The following is a 20,015-nucleotide window of genomic DNA, read 5'->3' as shown; positions in this document are numbered from 1 at the left end:
TACATCCAGTGAAAACACCCTTTAACAATACAGGGCAAAACAAAGCATTTTTGGATAAAAGAAAACAGAGAATTTCTTGCCATCAGCCCTGCACTCCAAAACATGCTGAAGAAAAGATTTCCATCCAGACTGAAGGGATACGGTAACAAACTGGTTCTTCTGTAAGAAACGGCAAATACATGAGTAAACATAAAAGACTATATTTTATTTTAACTTTAAAAAAATATATTCCTATTAAAGCAAAAAACATATTGTAGGACTAAACAGCATATATAGAAGCAATACATATTTAAGCACAGCATGAAGGACAGAGAAACCTTATGGGTACAATACCATTGCAAGATTCTCACACTCCACATGAACTCAGGAAGGCAGACTGTGAAACTTCAGTAACCCCTAGACCAGCCACTAAAAATAGTGCAACGAAGCAAGCCCATAGCTCAAATGGAGTCTGTGAGTCCCCTTAAATGAAGTTCCAGAAAAGGTGGAACTAATCAATGGTGAGGGAAAAGTAGAAGAGAAAAAAAAGAAAAAAGGCAGGAGGGGGCTTCCCTGGTGGCGCAGTGGTTGAGAGTCTGCCTGCTAGTGCAGGGGACGCGGGTTCGAGCCCTGGTCTGGGAAGATCCCACATGCCACGGAGCAGCTGGGCCCGTGAGCCACAACTACTGAGCCTGCGCGTCTGGAGCCTGTGCCCCGCGACGGGAGGGGCCGCGATAGAGAAAGGCCCGCGCACCGCGATAGAGAAAGGCCCGCGCACCGCGATGAAGAGCGGTCCCCGCACCGCAATGAAGAGTGGCCCCCGCTTGCCGCAACTGGAGAAAGCCCTCGCACGAACCGAAGACCCAACACAGCCAAAAATAGATAAATAAATAAATAAATAAATAAATAAATAAATAAATAAATAAAAAGAAAAAAAAATCCTTTTTAAAAAAAAAAAAGGCAGGAGGTAGGAGAGAGCAGGGTTTGGTGGCGGTAAAGGTGGGAACTGACCCAAAACAGAATGAGGAAATTTTCTGGGGTGATAGTAATGTTCTGTATCTTGGTAGGGGTTCATTCATTTACCAAAACTCAAGTGGTGAAAAACACTCACTCACTCACATGATACACTTAAAATGTGTGCATTTTGTGATACACCACATTAACAAACTGAAGAATAAAAACCATATTATCGGGGGCTTCCCTGGTGGCGCAGTGGTTGAGAATCTGCCTGCTAATGCAGGGGACACGGGTTCGAGCCCTGGTCTGGGAAGATCCCACATGCCGCGGAGCAACTAGGCCCGTGAGCCACAACTACTGAGCCTGCGCCGTCTGGAGCCTGTGCTCCGCAACAAGAGAGGCCACGATAGTGAGAGACCCACGCACCGCGATGAAGAGTGGCCCCCACTTGCCGCAGTTAGAGGAAGCCCTCGCACAGAAACGAAGACCCAACACAGCCAAATAAATAATAATTAAAGGTGCTAATAATTTTAAAAAAAAACCATATTATCATCTCAATAGATGCAGAAAAAGTTTTTGATAAAGTTCAACATCCATTTATGATAAAAACTCTTCAGAAAGTGGGCAAAGAAGGAATATACCTCAACATAATAAAGACAATAGATGACAAACCCACAGCCAACATCATTCTCAACAGGGAAAAGCTGAAAGCGTTTCCTCTAAGATCGGGAGTTAAGACAAGGATGCCCACTCTCGCCACTTTTATTCAATGTAGTTTTGGAAGTCCCAGCCACGGCAATCAGAGACGAAAAAGAAATAAAAGGAATCCAAATTGAAAAAGAAGTAAAGCTGTCACTGTTTGCAGATGACATGATACTATACATAGAGAATCCTAAAGATGCTACCAGGAAACTGCTAGAGCTTATGAATGAATTTGGTAAAGTTGCTGGATACAAAATTAATACACAGAAATCTGTTGCATTTCTATACACTAACAATGAAATATCAGAAAGAGAAATTAAGGAAACGATCCCATCTACCATCTCATCACAAAGAATAGAATACCTAGGAATAAACCTACCAAAGGAGGCAAAAGACCTGTACTCTGAAAATTACAAGATGAAAGAAACTGAAGTCAACACAAACAGGTGGAAACATATACCATGTTCTTAGATTGGAAGGATTAACATTGTTAAAATGACCACACTACCCAAGGCAATCTATAGATTCAATGCAATCCCTATCAAATTACCAATGGCATTTTTCACAGAAATAGAACAAAACACTTTTTAATTTGCATGGAAGCAAAAAAGACCCTCAATAGCCAAAACAACCTTGAGAAAGAAGAATGCAGCTGGAGGAATCACGCTCCCTGACTTCAGAGTATACTACAAAACTACAGTAATCAAAACACTAATGGTATTAGCACAAAAATAGAAATACAGATCAATGGAACAGAACAGAAAGCCCAGAAATAAACCCACACACTTATAGTCAGGAGGCAAGAATATACAATGGAGAAAAGACAGTCTCTTAAATAAGTGGTGCTGGGAAAACTGGACAACTACATGTAAAAGAATGAAATTAGAACATTCTCTAACACCATATACAAAAATAAACTCAAAATAGATTAAAGACCTAAATGTAAGACTGGATACTATAAAACTCCTAGAGGAAAACACAGGCAAAACACTCTTTCACATAAATTGTAGCAGTATTTTTTTTTGATCTGTCTCCTAGAATAATGGAAATAAAAACAAAAATAAACAAATGGGACTTAATTAAACTTAAAAGCTTTTTACACAGCACAGAAAACCATAAACAAAAAGAAAAGACAACCTATGGAATGGAAGAAAATATCTGCAAACAATGCGACCAATAAGGGATGAATTTCCAAAATATACAAACAGCTCATGTGGCTTAATATCCAAAAAGCAAACAACCCAATCAAAAAAATGGGCAGAAGGACTCCCCTGGTGGCGCAGTGGTTAAGAATCCACCCACCAATGCAGGGGACACAGGTTCGAGCCCTGGTCCGGGAAGATCCCACATGCTGCCGAGCAACTAAGCCCGCGTGCCACAACTACTGAAGCCCGTGCACCTGAGAGCCTGTGCTCCGCAACAAGAGAAGCCACTGCAATGAGAAGCCCGCACACTGCAACGAAGAGTAGCCCCTGCTCGCCACAGCTCAGAGAAAGCCCGCGTGAAGCAACGAAGACCCAACACAGCCAAAAATAAATAAAATAAATAAATTTTTTTTTAAATGGGCAGAAAACCTAAATAAGCATTTCTCCAAAGAAGATATACAGATGGCCAACGGGCACATGAAAAGATGCTCCACATCACTAATTATTAGAGAAATGCAAAACAAAACTACAATGAGGTATCATCTCACACCCATCAGAATGGTCATCATCAAAAAGTCTACAAATAACAAATGCTGGAGAGGGTGTGGAGAAAAGGGAACCCTCCTACACTGTTGGTGGGAATGTAAATTGGTGCAGCCACTATGCAGAACAGTATGGAGGTTCCTTAAGAACTAAAAACAGAGCTACCATATGATCCAGCAATCCCACTCCTGGGCATATATCCAGAAAAGATGAAAACTCTAATTCAAAAAGATACATGCACCACAATGTTCATAGCAGCACTATTTACAATACCCAAGACATGGAATTTCCATCAACAGATGAATGGGTAAAGAAGATATGGTATATACACACAATGGAGTATTATTCAGCCATAAAAAAGAATGAAATAATGCCACGTGCAGCAACATGGATGGACCTAGAGATTATCACACTAAGTGAAGTCAGACAAAGAAAGACAAACATCATACGATATCACTTATATGTGGAATCTAAAAAATGGTACAAATGAACTTACTTACAAAACAGAAATAGACTTATGATTACTAAAGGGGATAGCGGGGCGGGGGGGCAGGGGGATGGTATAGATAAAGTAGGAGGTTGGGATTAACATACACACACTACTATATATAAAACAGGTAAACAACAAGGGCCTACTGTATAGCACAGGGAACTATATTCAGTATCTTGCAATAATCTATAATGGAAAAGAATCTGAAAAAGAATATATATATGTATGTATAAGTGAATCGCTATGCTGTACACCTGAAACTAACAAAACATTGTCCATTAACTATACTCCAATTTTAAAAAATCGTTAACAAATGTAAAATAGCTAGCTAGTGGGAAGCAGCCGCATAGCACAGGGAGATCAGCTCGGTGCTTTGTGACGACCTAGAGGAATGGGATAGGGAGGGTGGCAGGGAGACGCAAGAGGGAGGGGATATGGGGATATATGTATGCGTATAGCTGATCCACTTTGTTATACAGCAGAAACTAACACAGCATTGTAAAGCAACTATACTCCAGTAAAGATGATAAAAAATAAATTAAATTAAATTAAAAAATGGTTAAAACAAAAAAAAAGTGTGCAAGTCACAGAATGTAAGTTTTACCTTTAAACTAAACTATACATACACTGAGCTGTAATACTGAGGATATCAACGAAAGGTTACTGAAAAAATAAAAATGAATGAGTAGGGGTGGGGTGGCTGGGAGAGGAACCACGCCACTACGACAAAAGGTTCCGAGGAACAATCAGAGCCGCCCAGAGGTGGCTGGGCGCCCGCAGCTCACACAACTGCCAGTGCCTCCCACTTCCTACTCCACGAGCCACAGAGCTTAGCCTACTTTGTCTTCTCATTCCATATTTGTCAGGGTTTTCCTCTCACTTTTAATGATGAAGTAAAAAAACAAAAAAAACCACCACTTTTAACATAATTTTGGTGTCACATAATACACACAGCCCCTTACTCATGTCACCTCTGAAGTTCCTCATCCTTAAGCCCTGTGTCTGTCTCCCTGCTGCCAGAATGGGGACAGGACGGGATGGGACGGAACCTCCCTCACAGGCTCACCGGGAAGACGGCGCACACACGTCAGAAGCACCCGGCAGAGCACCCGGCGCAGGGCACGGACCCCTCTTGTGTGCGTGCTATACCTGTCCTCTACTCATCTCTTCACTAACAATTCTGAAAGAAAAAGCATCCTTGTGATTGCTCAATCAGCCTCCCCAGCACGAATATGAACAGCACACTGGTTCACGAGCTTCATACCTAGTCTTTAAAGTACAGGAAAACACCCACACAAAATAAGTGTTTTCAGAAAAATCCCACCCTGCAAAGTACCCGTACCAGAAACATACTCTGTCGGGAAGCTGGCGACAGGAGGATCACCCTCCCACAGGGAGGAGCGGAGTTCCGAAGAGTATTTTAATACTTGATCGCGTCCAGGCGGAGTACACGCACCGCGCAGTGCCTCCCACGCAGCCCCAACACCCAGTACGTTCAAAGTATCTCATTAATTTAACTGACTTTGTTATAGCTAGGTCGTTACCATTATTCCCAAGCTTTTAATTTTTATTAAAATGCCCAAATGTGATGGGAGAAGGGACTGTTTTTCTTCCCCACAAATTAATTCTCCTCCTTCTTCAAAGTTATTTTTTCTAGTCTAGACTATAATATTTCTAGAAGTAGTTCCTACATATACATGTTTTAATTAGATTCACTGTGAATCAGTAAGAAAATTGAGGATACGATTTCTTTCTAGTAATTCTACTGAAGTTCTTATGTCAAAGTCCCAAATAACTACGAAATGATGCTATAATGCTCCCTTCTTATAATGAATCTGATGTCAATGTTTAAAGTATAAAAGACATATAAACTAACAACTGGGGTGATAACAGTCGCTCGGTTTACTGCCGTTCTACAGCACGTTAAAACATCTAGGCTTACCATGATTTACAATTCTGCAAACACTAAAGGAATATAGTGAAAGAGTCTTATGTTTAGAGATACAAGCTCTAAGCTACCTCTCCAAGACGACCTGATCCACGTGCATGGCCCCACAGGTGACCAGCCCACCAGAGCACCGGAAGACCACACGCCCTGGCCCCAGCTCTCACCTCCTCCCCAGCTCTGGGTGTACTTGTCCATAAACTTGGTTTTGTCACAGCGTAATATAAAGCCAAACCATCCTATTCAGAGAGTTTCTCCCAACAGAAGCTTCTGCAGGCCGGCTTTTGAAAAATAAGTAAGTAGGATACAGATGTTAAAATTCACTAGAATCTACGGCTGTGTAATGCGTAAGAGAAACAGCCATTGGATAAAGGCTATGGAGAGTGTGAGTTGGTAACAGATATTACTAATAGGGCCATAGAGAAGAAAAGCACTAAGGAAGAAAAGGTTTTCACTGAGGGGGCCTTTCATAAACACCAACATGTCCCTTCCACTGGGTTTTCACAGACGCTCAGGACACAGCCCCTACTAGGTGGCAGGGACCGCTGGCCTCTGGGATTGAAAGACAGAGACACAGTCTCTGCCCTCCAATAAGGCAAAGTTTGGTGATGAAAACTTAAAGAACCCTACTACAGTAGGGTAAGGGCTAGGACAGAAGGAGCCAGAAGAAGTCTTATTTAATATGTGTGCACCAGGAAGTAGGGGTTGGGATGCCCCAGGCAGCAGGTGTCCCATCTGAGAGAACAGCATCTGCAAAGGCTCAGGGCAACGTGGCAACACAGTGAACAGGAGCAATATAAAAGCTGAATATAGCCGGGCAAGGGGCAGATCACAAACGACGCAGCACACCATGCTAAGAACTGCATGCCAGAGAATAACCCTCCTACGGGCATCTTACCAGGACCGTTTCTGTGCCACCCTGAGAACTGCTGTTAGAGGCTAAGAGGGGCCCAGGGAGACTACGGGGTGTTACAGTACACAGACCCAGGCCAGGGAGACGAGTAGGTGTGGTACTAGACTACAACCAGGTTAAAGTCGTCACCTGAACATGTCACTGTTATTTCTAAAAGGAGTTAAGGTACCGAAATTTCTGTTTTAAATTTAATCAAAAAACAAAAGAGAGAAGTTATAAAGTTGCCTCTTGTAGACTTAAAACAATGGCATCAGTTAATTCTACAAAGAGGTCGTCACTCACATTCCAGTCTGCTTCTTGACTTGCGATGAGGCAGGGCCGCGCGGGGCTAGGGCTGTGCTTGTCCCCAGAAGACAGCTTTAATCTGTGCCCTGAATCCCTGATAAACTACCCCAAATCCACCTACTAAGGAGTGTCCCGCAGATGTAACCATCATGCCAAGTGTGTTAGGGAGAGGTGAGGGGGGAGAGAGCGAGGGACAGACAGACAGACAGAACCAACGCTGAACCGGGCTGCGGCAGTGCCGATGGAGAACAGTAAGTCTATGGAGATGCTTGGGACCTGAGAACAAGCTGGTTGAAAATGACAAAGCAGGCGTGGGCTCCTGGCTGGGGATCAGGACAAGGGCGCAGCAATAAAGGATGGGAAGAGAGGACCTTGCCTCTGTACACACTGAGCTCCCTGGGACATCCAGCTGTAGCTCAGTCCCAGTTAGTTAGAGATTTGGGGGTAACCAGAGAGAGCGGCAAAATCACAGCTGAAGGTGTCATGAATTATAAAGTAACAAGAGAAGAGAAAGGAGGAGAGAAGCCTGAGGAATACCATCATCAAAAGGGCAGGAAAGCAGGAGAGAAACGGAAAACAAACGCTCATAGAAGCAGGAGGAAGTCAGCGGTGCCAGAGAAGTAAGGGAGGGGGCCCGGCTCCCAGGCAGCGGGTGACCAGGCCCCGCCCCGACCCTTTAACCCAGCATCTCAGCGGCCCCATTTGTTTAAAAAAAAAATCAATAACACCATCCCCCGCGGAATTTCACTGCCCAGGGAACCCACAGAACAAATGAGAGATGAGAAGGATAAGGGCTGAAAAGTAGCCAGAGAATCTGGCAAATAAGAGGTCATCAAGATAAAGACATCAGTGAGACCCAATGGAGAGTCTAGAAGTAAACCGAAACATACTTGGGAAATACGCCATACCGTAACAGACAGCACTTTAAATCTGAGAGGGAAAGGATGCATTATTCAACAAATGGCACTGGGACAACTAGGTGGTCATCTGGAAAATATAAAACCAGCTTTGTACCTTATACCAAATAAATTCCAGATGGATCTGCTAAATGTAAAATGAGAAACCACACAAGTTTTGTAAGAAGACACCACAGGGAATGGTTATCATGTATAATGCATGATGTGTATATGAGCACAATCTATGCATATGTATAGTAATATGTACGATGCATAATGTATACTGCATTTCTAATTGTGACACAACACCCAGAAGCCAAACGAGACTGATAAGAATGACATTAAAACAAACAAACAAACAAAAACTGCATGGTAAAGTCTCTTGGAAAAAATCCAAACCTGGAAAACAAATACCTACAACTTCCACTAAAGACAAAAGGATAATTTCCTTGAAACTTAAAGAGCTCCTAAAAAACAATAAAGAAAAGATCAACAACCCAACAGAAAGGGGCAAAGGATACGGAGAGCTCAACAAAAATAAATAAAATGGATCACCTGCAAACATGTCCCTGCACTGAGCAGCATTCCTTGCCTAAGTGCCCGGCAGCAGCCAGCGGTGCGCTGACGCCCAGCGGGAGGGGAGGGACGCAGACAGGCGCTCACACACGCTGTGGAGGTCCCACAAGGTGCAGCTCGGCGACACCCCAAATAGTTACATAAGCGCAGACCATGTGACCTGCCACCAACCCCACGTCCAGGCTTCGTCTCTGGAGACACACTTACCAACACGTGAAAGGCCATATGCAGGTGACGTGTACATGACATGGAAGTGACGGACATTGTCTGCAACAGTAAGATGGGAACAGTGCTCATCAACAGAGACACACAGGGCAGCCACAAAATAGAATGAAGCCGCTCTGTGCACTGACATGAACGCTCATCAAGAAAGACGCCAAGAGGGCTTCCCTGGTGGCGCGGTGGTTGAGAGTCCGCCTGCCAATGCAGGGGACGTGGGTTCGAGCCCTGGTCTGGGAGGATCCCACATGCCGCGGAGCAGCTGGGCCCGTGAGCCGCAACTGCTGAGCCTGCGTGTCTGGAGCCCGTGCTCCGCAACAAGAGAGGCCACGATAGTGAGAGGTCCGCGCACCGCGATGAAGAGTGGCCTCTGCTTGCCGCAGCTAGAGGAAGCCCTCACACAGAAACGAAGACCCAACACAGCCAAATAAATAAATAAATAAATAAATAAATAAATAAAAAGAAAGAAAGACACCAAGAGAAGCAAACAAGGGACAGACCTGCACGTGCAGCAAGACACCAGTTACCTATTTGTAAAGACAGAGAGTCTTTCTGGAAGGTTCTACAAGGAACAAAGAGGGGAACGGAACTGCATGGGTTCCTGGGTAAAAAAAACCAAAAAAACAAAAACTTGTTTTTTTAATATGAAATAAAAGGTATCAACCAGCAGGTAAAGGAAAGGAACCTTGAAACGTCCTGTGTGTCCTTCCCTGATTGCATGGGGGATGGGGGAGGGGAAAGAAAGGGATGTTTCATTGAATATTCTTTTGTAGCTTTTCAATTTTTTTTTTACGTCTCATTATCTATTAAAATATTTTTAATTTAAAAGATTTATTGGGTTCCCTTTAATAAAAACTGTTCTAGTTGAAGAGGCTGGGGGCAGAAGCCAGGTTCCAGGAGGCTGGCTGTATTCTGTATCACTGGGTTTGGGTTTGGGGGTGTGTGTGTGTGTGTGTGTGTGTGTGTCTGTGTGTGTGCGTGCGCACGCACGCACACGCGGGCAGAATAGCATGTATGGGAGATCCTATTTGTATTTAATTATGCATATATGATGTTTTCAAAGAATACATAAGTATGTATTTATATAGGCATTAGAACCTCAGAAGGATTCACACCAAACTGTTAAAAATGGGCTCTCCCTGGAGAGCAGGCCTGCTGGCTGCTCTGGGGCAGGACTTGGTCACAAAGGAACCAAGACGTGAGTGGATGACTGAGGGGACACGTGGAAGGAAGGGTCTTGCTGCTTCCACGAAAGTGCTGATGCTCCAAGTGGGAAAACAGTGGAGGTCAAAGGTTGGTGTGGGGAGGTGGGGAGGTCAGGAAATAGCAAAGCGCAGCACGTGACCTAACAATGTCCCTGAGGAAACAGGCAGATGTGACCAGAACAGAGACAGAGGGACTGCCTGGGACAGAAAGGCAACCTCTGCCCTGAAACGAGAGACTAAGGACAGGACGGGTACAGATAACCTGCAAAACACCCACCCCAAGTTCCAACCCCCCAGAGGCGAGTCCGCTGGCCCTGCCTCTGAGGTCCTGGCCGTATACTGTGTCAAAGAGATTATGTGAAATTAGCTATTATTTGAAAGACAGTCTGTCTTGCCTTTGTCTTCTCTTCACTCTAAATAACTTCAGGCCTTCTAACCCAAAACAAAACAAACTGCTTAAGAATTAACCAAATATTTCATTAGTTCTCGATAATTGCTTTTCACTTTTGACAGGAAACGTTGCTATAATATGTTAGGTCTCACAGGGCAGCCATAAAATAGAGTGGCTATTATAAATAGGGAGGCTCCTACAAAACCGCTGCCTGGTTGAAACTGATTTCTAGACTGTGTATTTCAAGGGTAAAGTCAAAAATCAGAAACCCTTCAATAATCTGTAAACCAGTTAGTGAACTTGGGGCAACAGTTCCTACTCAAACTAATGAGAGAAGCAGTGTTCTGAGGCGGGTTCTCAAAAAAAAAAAAAAAACCCAAAAGATCTTTTTTTCTAAACTCCAATCCATCTAAGGCAGGAAAAAGTAAAAAGAATACTGAAGTAGAGACTATTTTTCCTAGATGTGATAAAATTTTTCCTTTGATTTACTAACAGTCTCTAAGGAGGTCAGCAGTCAACAATTTAGCAAACAGAAAGGATGTACCAGCTCGGGTCCCTCCTCCTAGCTTCCTTTCAAGTTGTAAAACTCATAAGTGAATTTGTTGGGAAAATATGTATATTAATCCAAAATGTCCTCAATCCAAAAGGAAGGTAAATAAAGTATACAGGACTGAGAAGAAAAATGGGTAAAATAAAGCCTAAGTAAACAATGAACTTCAAAAACTGCAGAAACAAGGCTAATGTTGATGTTTATCTGCAATTACGTTCTAACTTGTATCAGTAATGCTACCCCATCGCTCATCACACCCTAATATGACATGAAACTTCCAGCTTCTACAACTATACTCCAGAACACATGTGGAATAGGAACTCAAAAATGTTTGTTGAGTTAAATAAAGCAAATGCGAACTAGCTCATGTCAAAGTAAATAGCCTTAAATTAACCTGAGGGAAAAAGACAGTAATTAAAGTGCCACATAATCTGAGCCATTATACAGGAGAAAAACAGCAGGACTGAGACTCCAAGGAGACGTGAGGGGTTTTCATTTTCAACGAATATACCAGCAGCAGAAAAGCAATTAAAACCGTACCCCAGGATGTCTCAATTCCTTATCATGTACTTCACTACAAAAAGAGGATACTCTTTGGGACCTATAAAAGCTGGCCAAAAAAAAAAAAAATCCAATCTATCTCAGGACACCCTCTCCTGCAGTGTGACGAAGGAAGCCAGACTTGCTTGGAGACTGGTGACCTTGGACCTCAGCTGCCTGGAACAAGTGTGATCAGGGAGCCGCACTGGCCTTCCAGGCACAGCTCTTCCTTTAACCTGAGCGGGAAAACAGCAGCTCCAGGCAAAGTCCCTTCCTGTGGTTTCAGACTACTTTCAGCTCCAACAGTCCAGGGTTTAGGGTTAAAGGAGAACCCAGAGGAAGCCATTTCTACTGCACATGACAAACTACCAGGTGTCTCACCTCTGAACTGCAATGATTTCCAACAGCTTACGAAAAGCAACGAGACAAAGCAAGCTCTTGCTTGCCTTGGGCAAGAGATTATTAGCAGGTTTGTTCACCGTATCTGCGTGCACCCCAAGTTTCTCGGGCACTCAGCCCACAGAGGAGGACTCCGGAGCTGTACCACAGGACACACACCCAGAGGAGGGCCGCCACCCACCACGCTCCTGCACTAAGCACTTTACAAGCAGTTTCGACACCCTCTCGAAGTGGGTCAGTGAGGATCCTCATCACGAGGATTCCGGAACGCGAGGGCAGGAGGGGCTCACAGCTCCCCGGCTCACAGCATGACCACGGAGCTGATCGGCAGCCCTGAGAGCAGAGTGGCCTCTGCCACCTCTCACCGCAGTTCCGCTGGGAGCCCAGGGACAGACCTGCCGGGCGCTGCGCCGACGCCCAGCAACCCGCCAGGTGCGCTCTTACCGTTGAGAGCCGGGTCCCTCCGGACGGCCGTGTGCGGGCGACACTCCGGAGACGACTGAGCAAGTGTTAGGTGGAAGGGATTAAGACACGAGCCTACTAGCCGTGAATGAGAAAGTCTAGAAGCAAGCACCAGAGACAACTCACAAACCCATCAACTGATGGATGGGCAAACAAAACGGGGTAGAGCCACATAACAGAAATTATTCAACCTGAAAGGAGTGAAGTGCTGACACAGGCTACACAGAACATGAGTGAACCTTGAGAACAGTACGCTGAGTGAAAGCAGCCAACCACAAAAGGCCACCTAGTGTGTGATCCCATTTACATGAAATGCCCACAACAGGCAAATCCACAGACAGAAAGTAGATTAGTGGTTGTCACGGCTGGGGGAGGGTGAATGGGAAGTGACTGCAAATAGGTACAGGTTTCTTTTAGGGGTGATGAAAATGTTCTGGAATCAGACAGTGGTGATGGCTGCACAACTCTGTGAATATAGTAGAAACCACTGAATTATACACTTTAGAGGAGTGAATTTCATGACATACGAATTAAATCTCAATAAATAAATAAGCATATGCCACAGCACTTTATCACTCATACAGAGAAAAGACGGCAAAAGATAAATTTAAACTTTTCCCAAAACTATGGCTTTATAATTAAATAAAATGGAAAGACAGTTTTTCGCACTGCACACCTACAGTGCCTAGCTACTGAGCACAGTGAAGCCACCCCACTCTCCCTCCAGCCTACGAACACCTTCCTTTCTGAAAGTAAAAACGTCTATTTTACATTCTTCACACTTTTCAACTTCTTCTACAAGTCCTTGGAGCAAGAAGAATTTTAAAATAACCCAGTGAGACTTTAGAGAAGGAATTGCAAATACTGACTATATCAGAAAATTTAGTTACAAGAAGTATGTCCCTTTAAATAGGATAAAGAATTAAAAAACAATTAACGTCTTTATCTCTAAAAGATAAACACAAAGTCTCTAAGCTCAAAGAGTTCAAAACAAAACACAACATCTTACAAAAGAAATGCAAACAGAGCTTTAAGGGGCTGCTTTTTCAGGACTGCACTAAATATTAGATTTAGGGATACTAACAAGGCAAAAGGCTTACTTGTTAGATTTCATAGGACTTGTGTATCAGTGTCAGGCATGAATTTGAAAGCAGCAAAGGAACAGAAAGTTAAGTGAATATGAGTGAAGTTAAGTTCAGCAGTGACACAGGGGATGTACTAGGTAAAACTAGACACCATGATTGCTTCTGAAACATGGAAGCAATGGCCCCAAGGTTACTCATTATAACCTCATTATTAAATGTCAGGCAAAATTCTCCAATTTCCCACAGATGAACAGAACAACAACAACAACAACAAAGCCAGCTCCAAGTAACTACATATTCAAAAATCAACTTAGAAAACACCAAAACTCCAAAACATAAATATTTCACTCCCTGACAACGTGCCTTGTTTAAGTTAGTACTCCTAGGGAATTCCCTGGCAGTCCAGTGGTTAGGACTTGGCGTTCTCACTGTCAGGGGTCGGGGTTCCATCCCTGGTCGGGGAACTAAGATCCCACAAGCCCAGCACTGCAGCCAAAAAAAGTTAGCGCTCCTCTATGGAAAGCCAGAGAGGACAAGGCCAAGAGAGCTCTCACAGAACATCTCCTGGGCGCTTCACATGGGACCTCATGGAACCCTCCAAATGAGCCCATGAGACAGGTAACCTGCTTTCCACCCCCAAAGGGAAAACCAGGACGAGAGAGGATTCTGGCCAAGGTCACACAGCTGGTCAATTCCGAGCCCCTGCATCTCATCAAAGGGGTTTCTGGCTTGACAAAAAGTCTCTCTTATAAAAGGTATTTTTGTTCTAGCTTTAGCTCGCTGCCCCGCCAAAATAATCGCCATCTTCTGCTCTTATAAAGTGATGCATCTGTACACACAAAAGAATCCCCTTCAAGAGGTGAATATGACTGGTGTAACAGCCACAGACACTACCAGTGTTTACTAACACGAACAGAGGACTGAGAGCTCATGAAACTGGCCACCAGGGACTGAAGGCCCATGAACACCAGCACCCCAGAGCCTACTGAGTGCCCTATGGACAACCACATTTTATAGGACCCTGCTTTCCCTTTGTTGTAGCTGGAAAAACATTTTTAGGATGGGATTTGAACACACGCTTAAAAAAGGAAACCAAAGTCTCAGAGGTGGTTCATATCTCAAAAAAGATACGACAAGATAAAAACCAATGTAGGGGGGCTTCCCTGGTGGCACAGTGTTTAAGAATCTGCCTGCCAATGCAGGGGATACGGATTCGAGCCCTGGTCCGGGAAGATCCCACATGCCGTGGAGCAACTAAGCCCGTGCGCCACAACTACTGAGCCTGCAGTCTAGAGCCTGAGAGCCACAACTACTGAGCCTGCATGCCACAACTACTGAAGCCCGTGCGCCTAGAGCCTGTGCTCCACAAGACACCCCAATGAGAAGCCCACGCACCACAAGGAAGAGTAGCCCCTGCTTGCGGAAACTAGAGAAAGACTGTGCGCAGCAACGAAGACCCAATGCAGCTAAAAAAAAAAAAACAACCAATGTAGGTATCACAACCACGTCTCAAAGGAAATCATTAAAAGCCACAATCCACAGTTGAAAGAGCTTAAAAACCACCACTAGCAAACCAGAGAAACAAAGTTTTAGTTTCGGACAGCGCAGACACTATCAAAAAGCACTCAGACTACTAGTATGACTGCAATCTTTTACTTCCCAAAGAAAGTCAGTTTTAATCCCAAAACACACAACACACGTGGTCAAAAATAAATCCTTTTGCTTGGAGCACAATTCTGGCACAGGGTCCCAGGGGGCTGTTAAAAAGACGTTTGAGCCCCAAATGCTTTGTGTTTACATAGTTTTTAAACATTTAGACAAAAGTTCACATTTCTAACTGAACGACCACTCTGCCCTTCCTGTTTAATTTGGAGACAGGAGATCTTTTAACTAATCCTAGTTGGACTCTCAATCAGCCTGGGATTTGTTTCTAAAAAGGAAGGCGGGTCACGGAGAAATAACTGTTTCACATGCGTTGAAGGCTCCAAACCTGCTTTTCCGTCTGTTACAACAACCCGGTTCTTACACACAGTATAAATACAGACACACGTACACATTCAGAAATACACATATACACTCTATACACATATATACGTGCGCACACACTCACGTATACACACAATGCACATACACTCAAGCAGACGTGTACTCACGTACACGCACACACTGACACACGTGCACACGGCGGCCTGCGGCCCATGGCGGCCTGCGGCCCACGCCGACCCTAACCTCCTCGGGGCGACGCCGACCCCACCACTCCCGGGAAATGGACACCTAAGCCGTGGGAGCCCCAGCACAGCACCCCGCGAACGTCTCCTATCGTTCCAGCGCCTTCTAATCTCCACCTCACTAGCGGCTTCCTTTTCTGATAATAAACACCAGATTTGGAGAAACCAAGAGGACACAATGTGTAACGGTTATCTGTCGCCCAACAGCCCGATGAAGGGGACAAAGGCCTTATCTCGGTTCCAGCTTCCCGCGGAAGACGTGTACCGAAGGCCCGGCGGGCCGCGAACTCTGCCCGGGGCGTCCTTCCCCAGTCCCGGAGCCCCCTCCCCCGGGCCCCGAGTAAGGCGGGTGCGATGGGCCCCAGGGGGCGTGGGGTGCCGGGCGGGGTCTAGGGATGCGGGTTTGGAGTGCAAGGAGGGAATAGGGGGTTGAGGTGAGGGTGGGGTCTGAAGTGCAGGAGGGAGGCGTGGGACACGGAGTGAAGTGCGGAGTGGAAGCTTGGGGTGGCGAGGAGTCGGTGGGTCGGAAGCCTGGGGTGCGCGCAGGGGTTTGCGGTGATGTGGGGTGCCAGTGGGGGCTTGGGGAGCTAAGTGTGAGGTTTGGGGTTCCGGCGGGGGCTTGGGGCCCGGGGTGAGAGCTTGGGGCGCGGGCACGCACCTTGTGGCAGGCCGGGCATGTGGGCAGCGCGCTCTTGCCCCCGGGGCCCCCGCCGCCGCCGCCGCCGCCGCCGCTCAGGCTGCTCTGGATCTGCGTGAGCTCCTGGCGCAGCACCTGCTTCTGGTGGAAGCTGAAGGCCGGGTGGTTGGAGGCCATGGTGAAAAGCAGCAGGAACTCATCGCCCGTGCGGCCCTCGTTGAGCTGCAGCCCGTAGTTGTGGATGATGGAGTCGATGTGCGTGAGCGTGCGGTAGAGCACGCCCGCCGCCTCGCGCTGCTCCGAGCCCAGCAGCGCCAGCGACACGAGCAGTTTGCTGCGCACCACCTCGTCTGTCAGGTTGGTGAGGCTGCCCAGGTCGGCCGGGTTGTTGGCCTTGATCTCCGAGTCGCGCAGCGAGTGGTAGTCCTTGCGGGCCAGGTCCTCGAGGCACGAGCCGAGGAAGCGCAGCTCGAGCGGGATGCACAGGTCCAGCAGGCCGCACAGGAACTCCACGCGCTGCGGCGACGGCAGCTCCGAGAACCAGCGGTACACGCCGTCCCTCTGCAGCGGGCAGCGCTTCTCCACCATGCTGCCGCCCGCGCCGCGCCGCCACGCGGGGCCGGGGGCCGCCGCCCGGGGCCGAGGCCGGGGCCGGGGGCGCGGGCGGGCGCGGGCGGGGGCGCGGCCGGGGCCGGGCGAGGGCGAGGGCGGCCGGGCGCCGAGGGCCGCGCCGGGGCCGGGGGCGCGCGGCGCGGGCGAGACCCCCGCCAGGGGCCGGCGGGCGGGCGCGCGCGGGGCGCCGGGGGGGCCCGGGGCGGCCGGGGCGGCCGGGGGCGGCGATCGGCCTCGGGCCCCCCGCTCACGGGCGGGCTCCTGGCCCGCGCCCGTCCCCGGCGGCGGCCGGTGCGCGGCGGCGGCGGCGGCTGCTCCTCGTCGTCGTCGTCGTCGCCCGGGAGGCGGCCGCCCCCATCTCCCCCCGCGCCGCAGGGTCTGTCACTGCGGGCCGCCCCCCGACGGAGCCGCCCGGGCCATGCCGCCGCGCCGCCGCGCTGGGCCGACGGCCGTTACCCGGGACGGAGGCCGCGGCGGCTCGGAAGCGGCGCTCGGAGCGAACTCGGGAGCGGGCGGCGGAGGGATCTGCGCCGGCACTTGCCACGGCCTCGCGCCTTTGCTTCCAGCGCCGCGGACGGATCCGGGCCGAGCGCCGCGTTCGCAGCTGACGGGCGCCGGGACGAGGCGCAAGTGGGCGGGGAGGCCGCCTCTCACGACAGCCAGGCGGCCGGGCCCGCCCCCCGAGCTGATTGGCTCGGGCTGCGCCTTCTCGGCCCATGATTGTTCCGGGTCCCCAATCCGATTCGCCCCTGCCGCGGCCACGCCTCCCCGGGGCTGTCGATCACGTTGGAACCGCCCCGGCCCGCCCCGCGGCGGCCGGCGGAGTCAATTGGCCGGCGGGCCGGGCGGGCCGAAAACCCGAGGCGGATTTCTGGTTGCTTTTGTTCACACAGATCTGCGTGGAGCATTGTTTTAGGTGAAAGCGGGCGTGCGGGCTTCCCGTTTTATTCCTGAGCGTCACAATAGGAAGGTAGCGAGTGTCTTCGAAAAGCCGCTGGAGCGGGGCTCGAGAGACCCGCGTCCCCATTCCCCCTCTGTCTCTGCGAAGCTGTGTGACCTTGGGCCAGTGGCTTGGCCTCTCTGAGCCCTGGGCGCCACCCCCGAAAATGAGGGTGATGATAACCGCCCCCGGGGCCCGTGAGAAGGTCGTGAGTTCACAGAGGCCGGGCGCCCGCACCTCTGAGGCGGCTGGCCTGCCTTGAGATGTGACGGGAACAAGCTCTGTGCGAAAACCTCGTCCAAATGGAGCCATTAAGTCGGCCTCCTTTCAGCGGGTTATTTCCTCAGCTCCGGGAACCGCGAGGATGCAAGCACACCGGCCAGGGTCAGGGAGCATTTGCATTGGCACGGATTGTGGGTTGGGGACAGGCAGGGGAGAAGCTGGTGGCCCAGCCACGTATATAACCCTACAACTGCAGGCAGCGGTCCGCCATCTCCAGATAAGGAAACCGAGGCCTGGGAGCAAGAAATTCATTCTTCCCTGCCCTTTCAGTAGAACCTTTCTTCTGACGTCCTGTGGTCTAGGACGGGGCCTGTTCCTGCATTTGTTCAGCAGCTCAACGGCGGCCTGGTGGACGCCAGGTTCTGAACCCTGGGGGGCCCCTTGCGAACAAAGCCTGCCCTCCCGCCTTTGGAGCTGACAACCTGGTCCTGGGCAGTACACAATAGAGACTGATTGAATAAATGAGTGCATTTCTTCAGAACATGGTCCAAGGTACTATAAACTTCCTAACGACGTTCTGCAACCTCTGGACTTCAAAGTTGAACAGACACTGCAGAGCCATACTTGGGGTGGGGGGAGAAGATTTGCTTCCCAATCCCCCACCCCCTCCACTTCTGGGGCAAATCTTTCCTGAACCACCTGGTGTTTTTGGCCAGTGTGGGAAGGAGCAGGCATCCAGGTGAAGGTCAGCATAGCTTCCCAAGTGTATTTGGTCCTCATAGGCAACAGGGGCAAGGCTGGGTCCAGCTGGGTCTCCGCACCTTACTTCCCCAGTACAGACTAATTTCTACGAATAATTTAATTAATCCTGTTCTCTTTGACCTCACTTTCTCAAGTGATTCCAGGGAAGTAGCGGCATTCCAAAATCTATGGCATGAGGAAGTGAAGGAACATGAAAACCAAAACAGTTCACCTTTGCTTTCTTTTGATAAAGTAAGTTCCTTGGAGTGGAAAGATCTTGGGACCTTATCGGTGCTGGGGGTTTCCTCAAACCCAGCCCTTCCTGGCTGTGAAATCCCTAAGCTCCAGTGCTAGTTGACCTGGATTCTACTCCCAGCTCTAGCCGGCTGTGTGGCCTTGCCCGTACATTCAACCCCTCCGAGCCTCAGTTTCCTCATTTGTAAAAGGCAGCCGGGAACCCCGCCTCCCAGCTGGCAGTGGAGGTCAGAGATGCTAATGGGAACCCTTGACAGCTGGGACAACTGAGCCACAAGTAACTGGATCAAGGTCTCCCAGCTCCCAGCCGCCTTCTTGTCACTTCTGCCTGTGCTATTTGCTATTTAATGTATGCACTGGGGTGAAGAGTGTCCCGCAAAATGTCCTGTTCACCCAGAACCTCAGACTGTGACTTTATTTGGAAATAGGGTCTTTGTAATTATAATTCAGATGAGAATCAAGATGAGATCATGGACTAGAGTGGGCCCCAAAGGAGAGTGTCCTTGTAAGAGACAGAAAAAAAACAGACTCGGGAAGAAAAAGCCACGCAAAGACAGAGGCAGAGCTTTGGAGCCAAGGGACACCTGGAGACACCAGGAGCTGGAAGAGGCAGGAAGGACCCTCCCCCTGGAGCCTTCAGAGGGAGCATGGCCCTGCCGACACCTTGACTTTGAACTTCTGGCCTCCAGAACTGTAAAATAATACATTTCTGTTGTGTTAAGCCACCAAGTATGTGGTTGTTTGTTACAGCAGCCCCAGGAAACTCATACAGTGTTGTTTCCCCCTCAACTTCAGTCTAGCTCAATTTAATTCAACAGATATTAAATCCCTGCTCTGCTGGACCAGACCCCACTAGGGGTTTGGGGCTTCTAAGGAGAATTGAGACCCAGGCCCCCCGACTCTAAGGAACTGACGGCCTGGACTCCCTGCTGTGAAGCAGATGGGCGCCAGTCCACGAGGGAGCTTTCCCTTCCGCACACTGTTCCCTTCCCCAGGGGCCTCCGGGGAGGGGAGAGGGTGGGCACTGACTCCCTGCCAGCCCTGAGGCTGCAGTTTTCTCTGTTTTCTCTGCTCTCCTTGCTCTCCCTGCCACCCAGG

The 20,015-nt window shown here is 48.5% G+C and overlaps 1 protein-coding gene across 2 annotated transcripts in view; it reads right to left on the bottom strand.

Moving 5' to 3' along the window:
* The window catches only part of ZCCHC14 (zinc finger CCHC-type containing 14), a 60,689-nt gene extending 43,878 nt beyond the window's left edge, over positions 1-16,811 (bottom strand). For both annotated transcript variants that reach the window (XM_057533953.1, XM_057533954.1), the window contains exon 1: positions 16,169-16,811. In XM_057533953.1, the coding sequence (XP_057389936.1) occupies positions 16,169-16,735 (567 nt within the window). In that variant the 5' untranslated portion in view covers positions 16,736-16,811. The remainder of the gene's footprint in view (positions 1-16,168) is intronic.
* Positions 16,812-20,015: the final 3,204 nt, after the last annotated feature.

The sequence above is a fragment of the Balaenoptera acutorostrata genome, chromosome 19, assembly GCF_949987535.1.
Source record: "Balaenoptera acutorostrata chromosome 19, mBalAcu1.1, whole genome shotgun sequence".
In the NCBI taxonomy this organism is placed as follows: Eukaryota; Metazoa; Chordata; class Mammalia; order Artiodactyla; family Balaenopteridae; genus Balaenoptera; species Balaenoptera acutorostrata.
The sequence above is the reverse complement of the archived record's forward strand: the minus strand, read 5'-3'. Positions and strand labels throughout refer to the sequence as shown.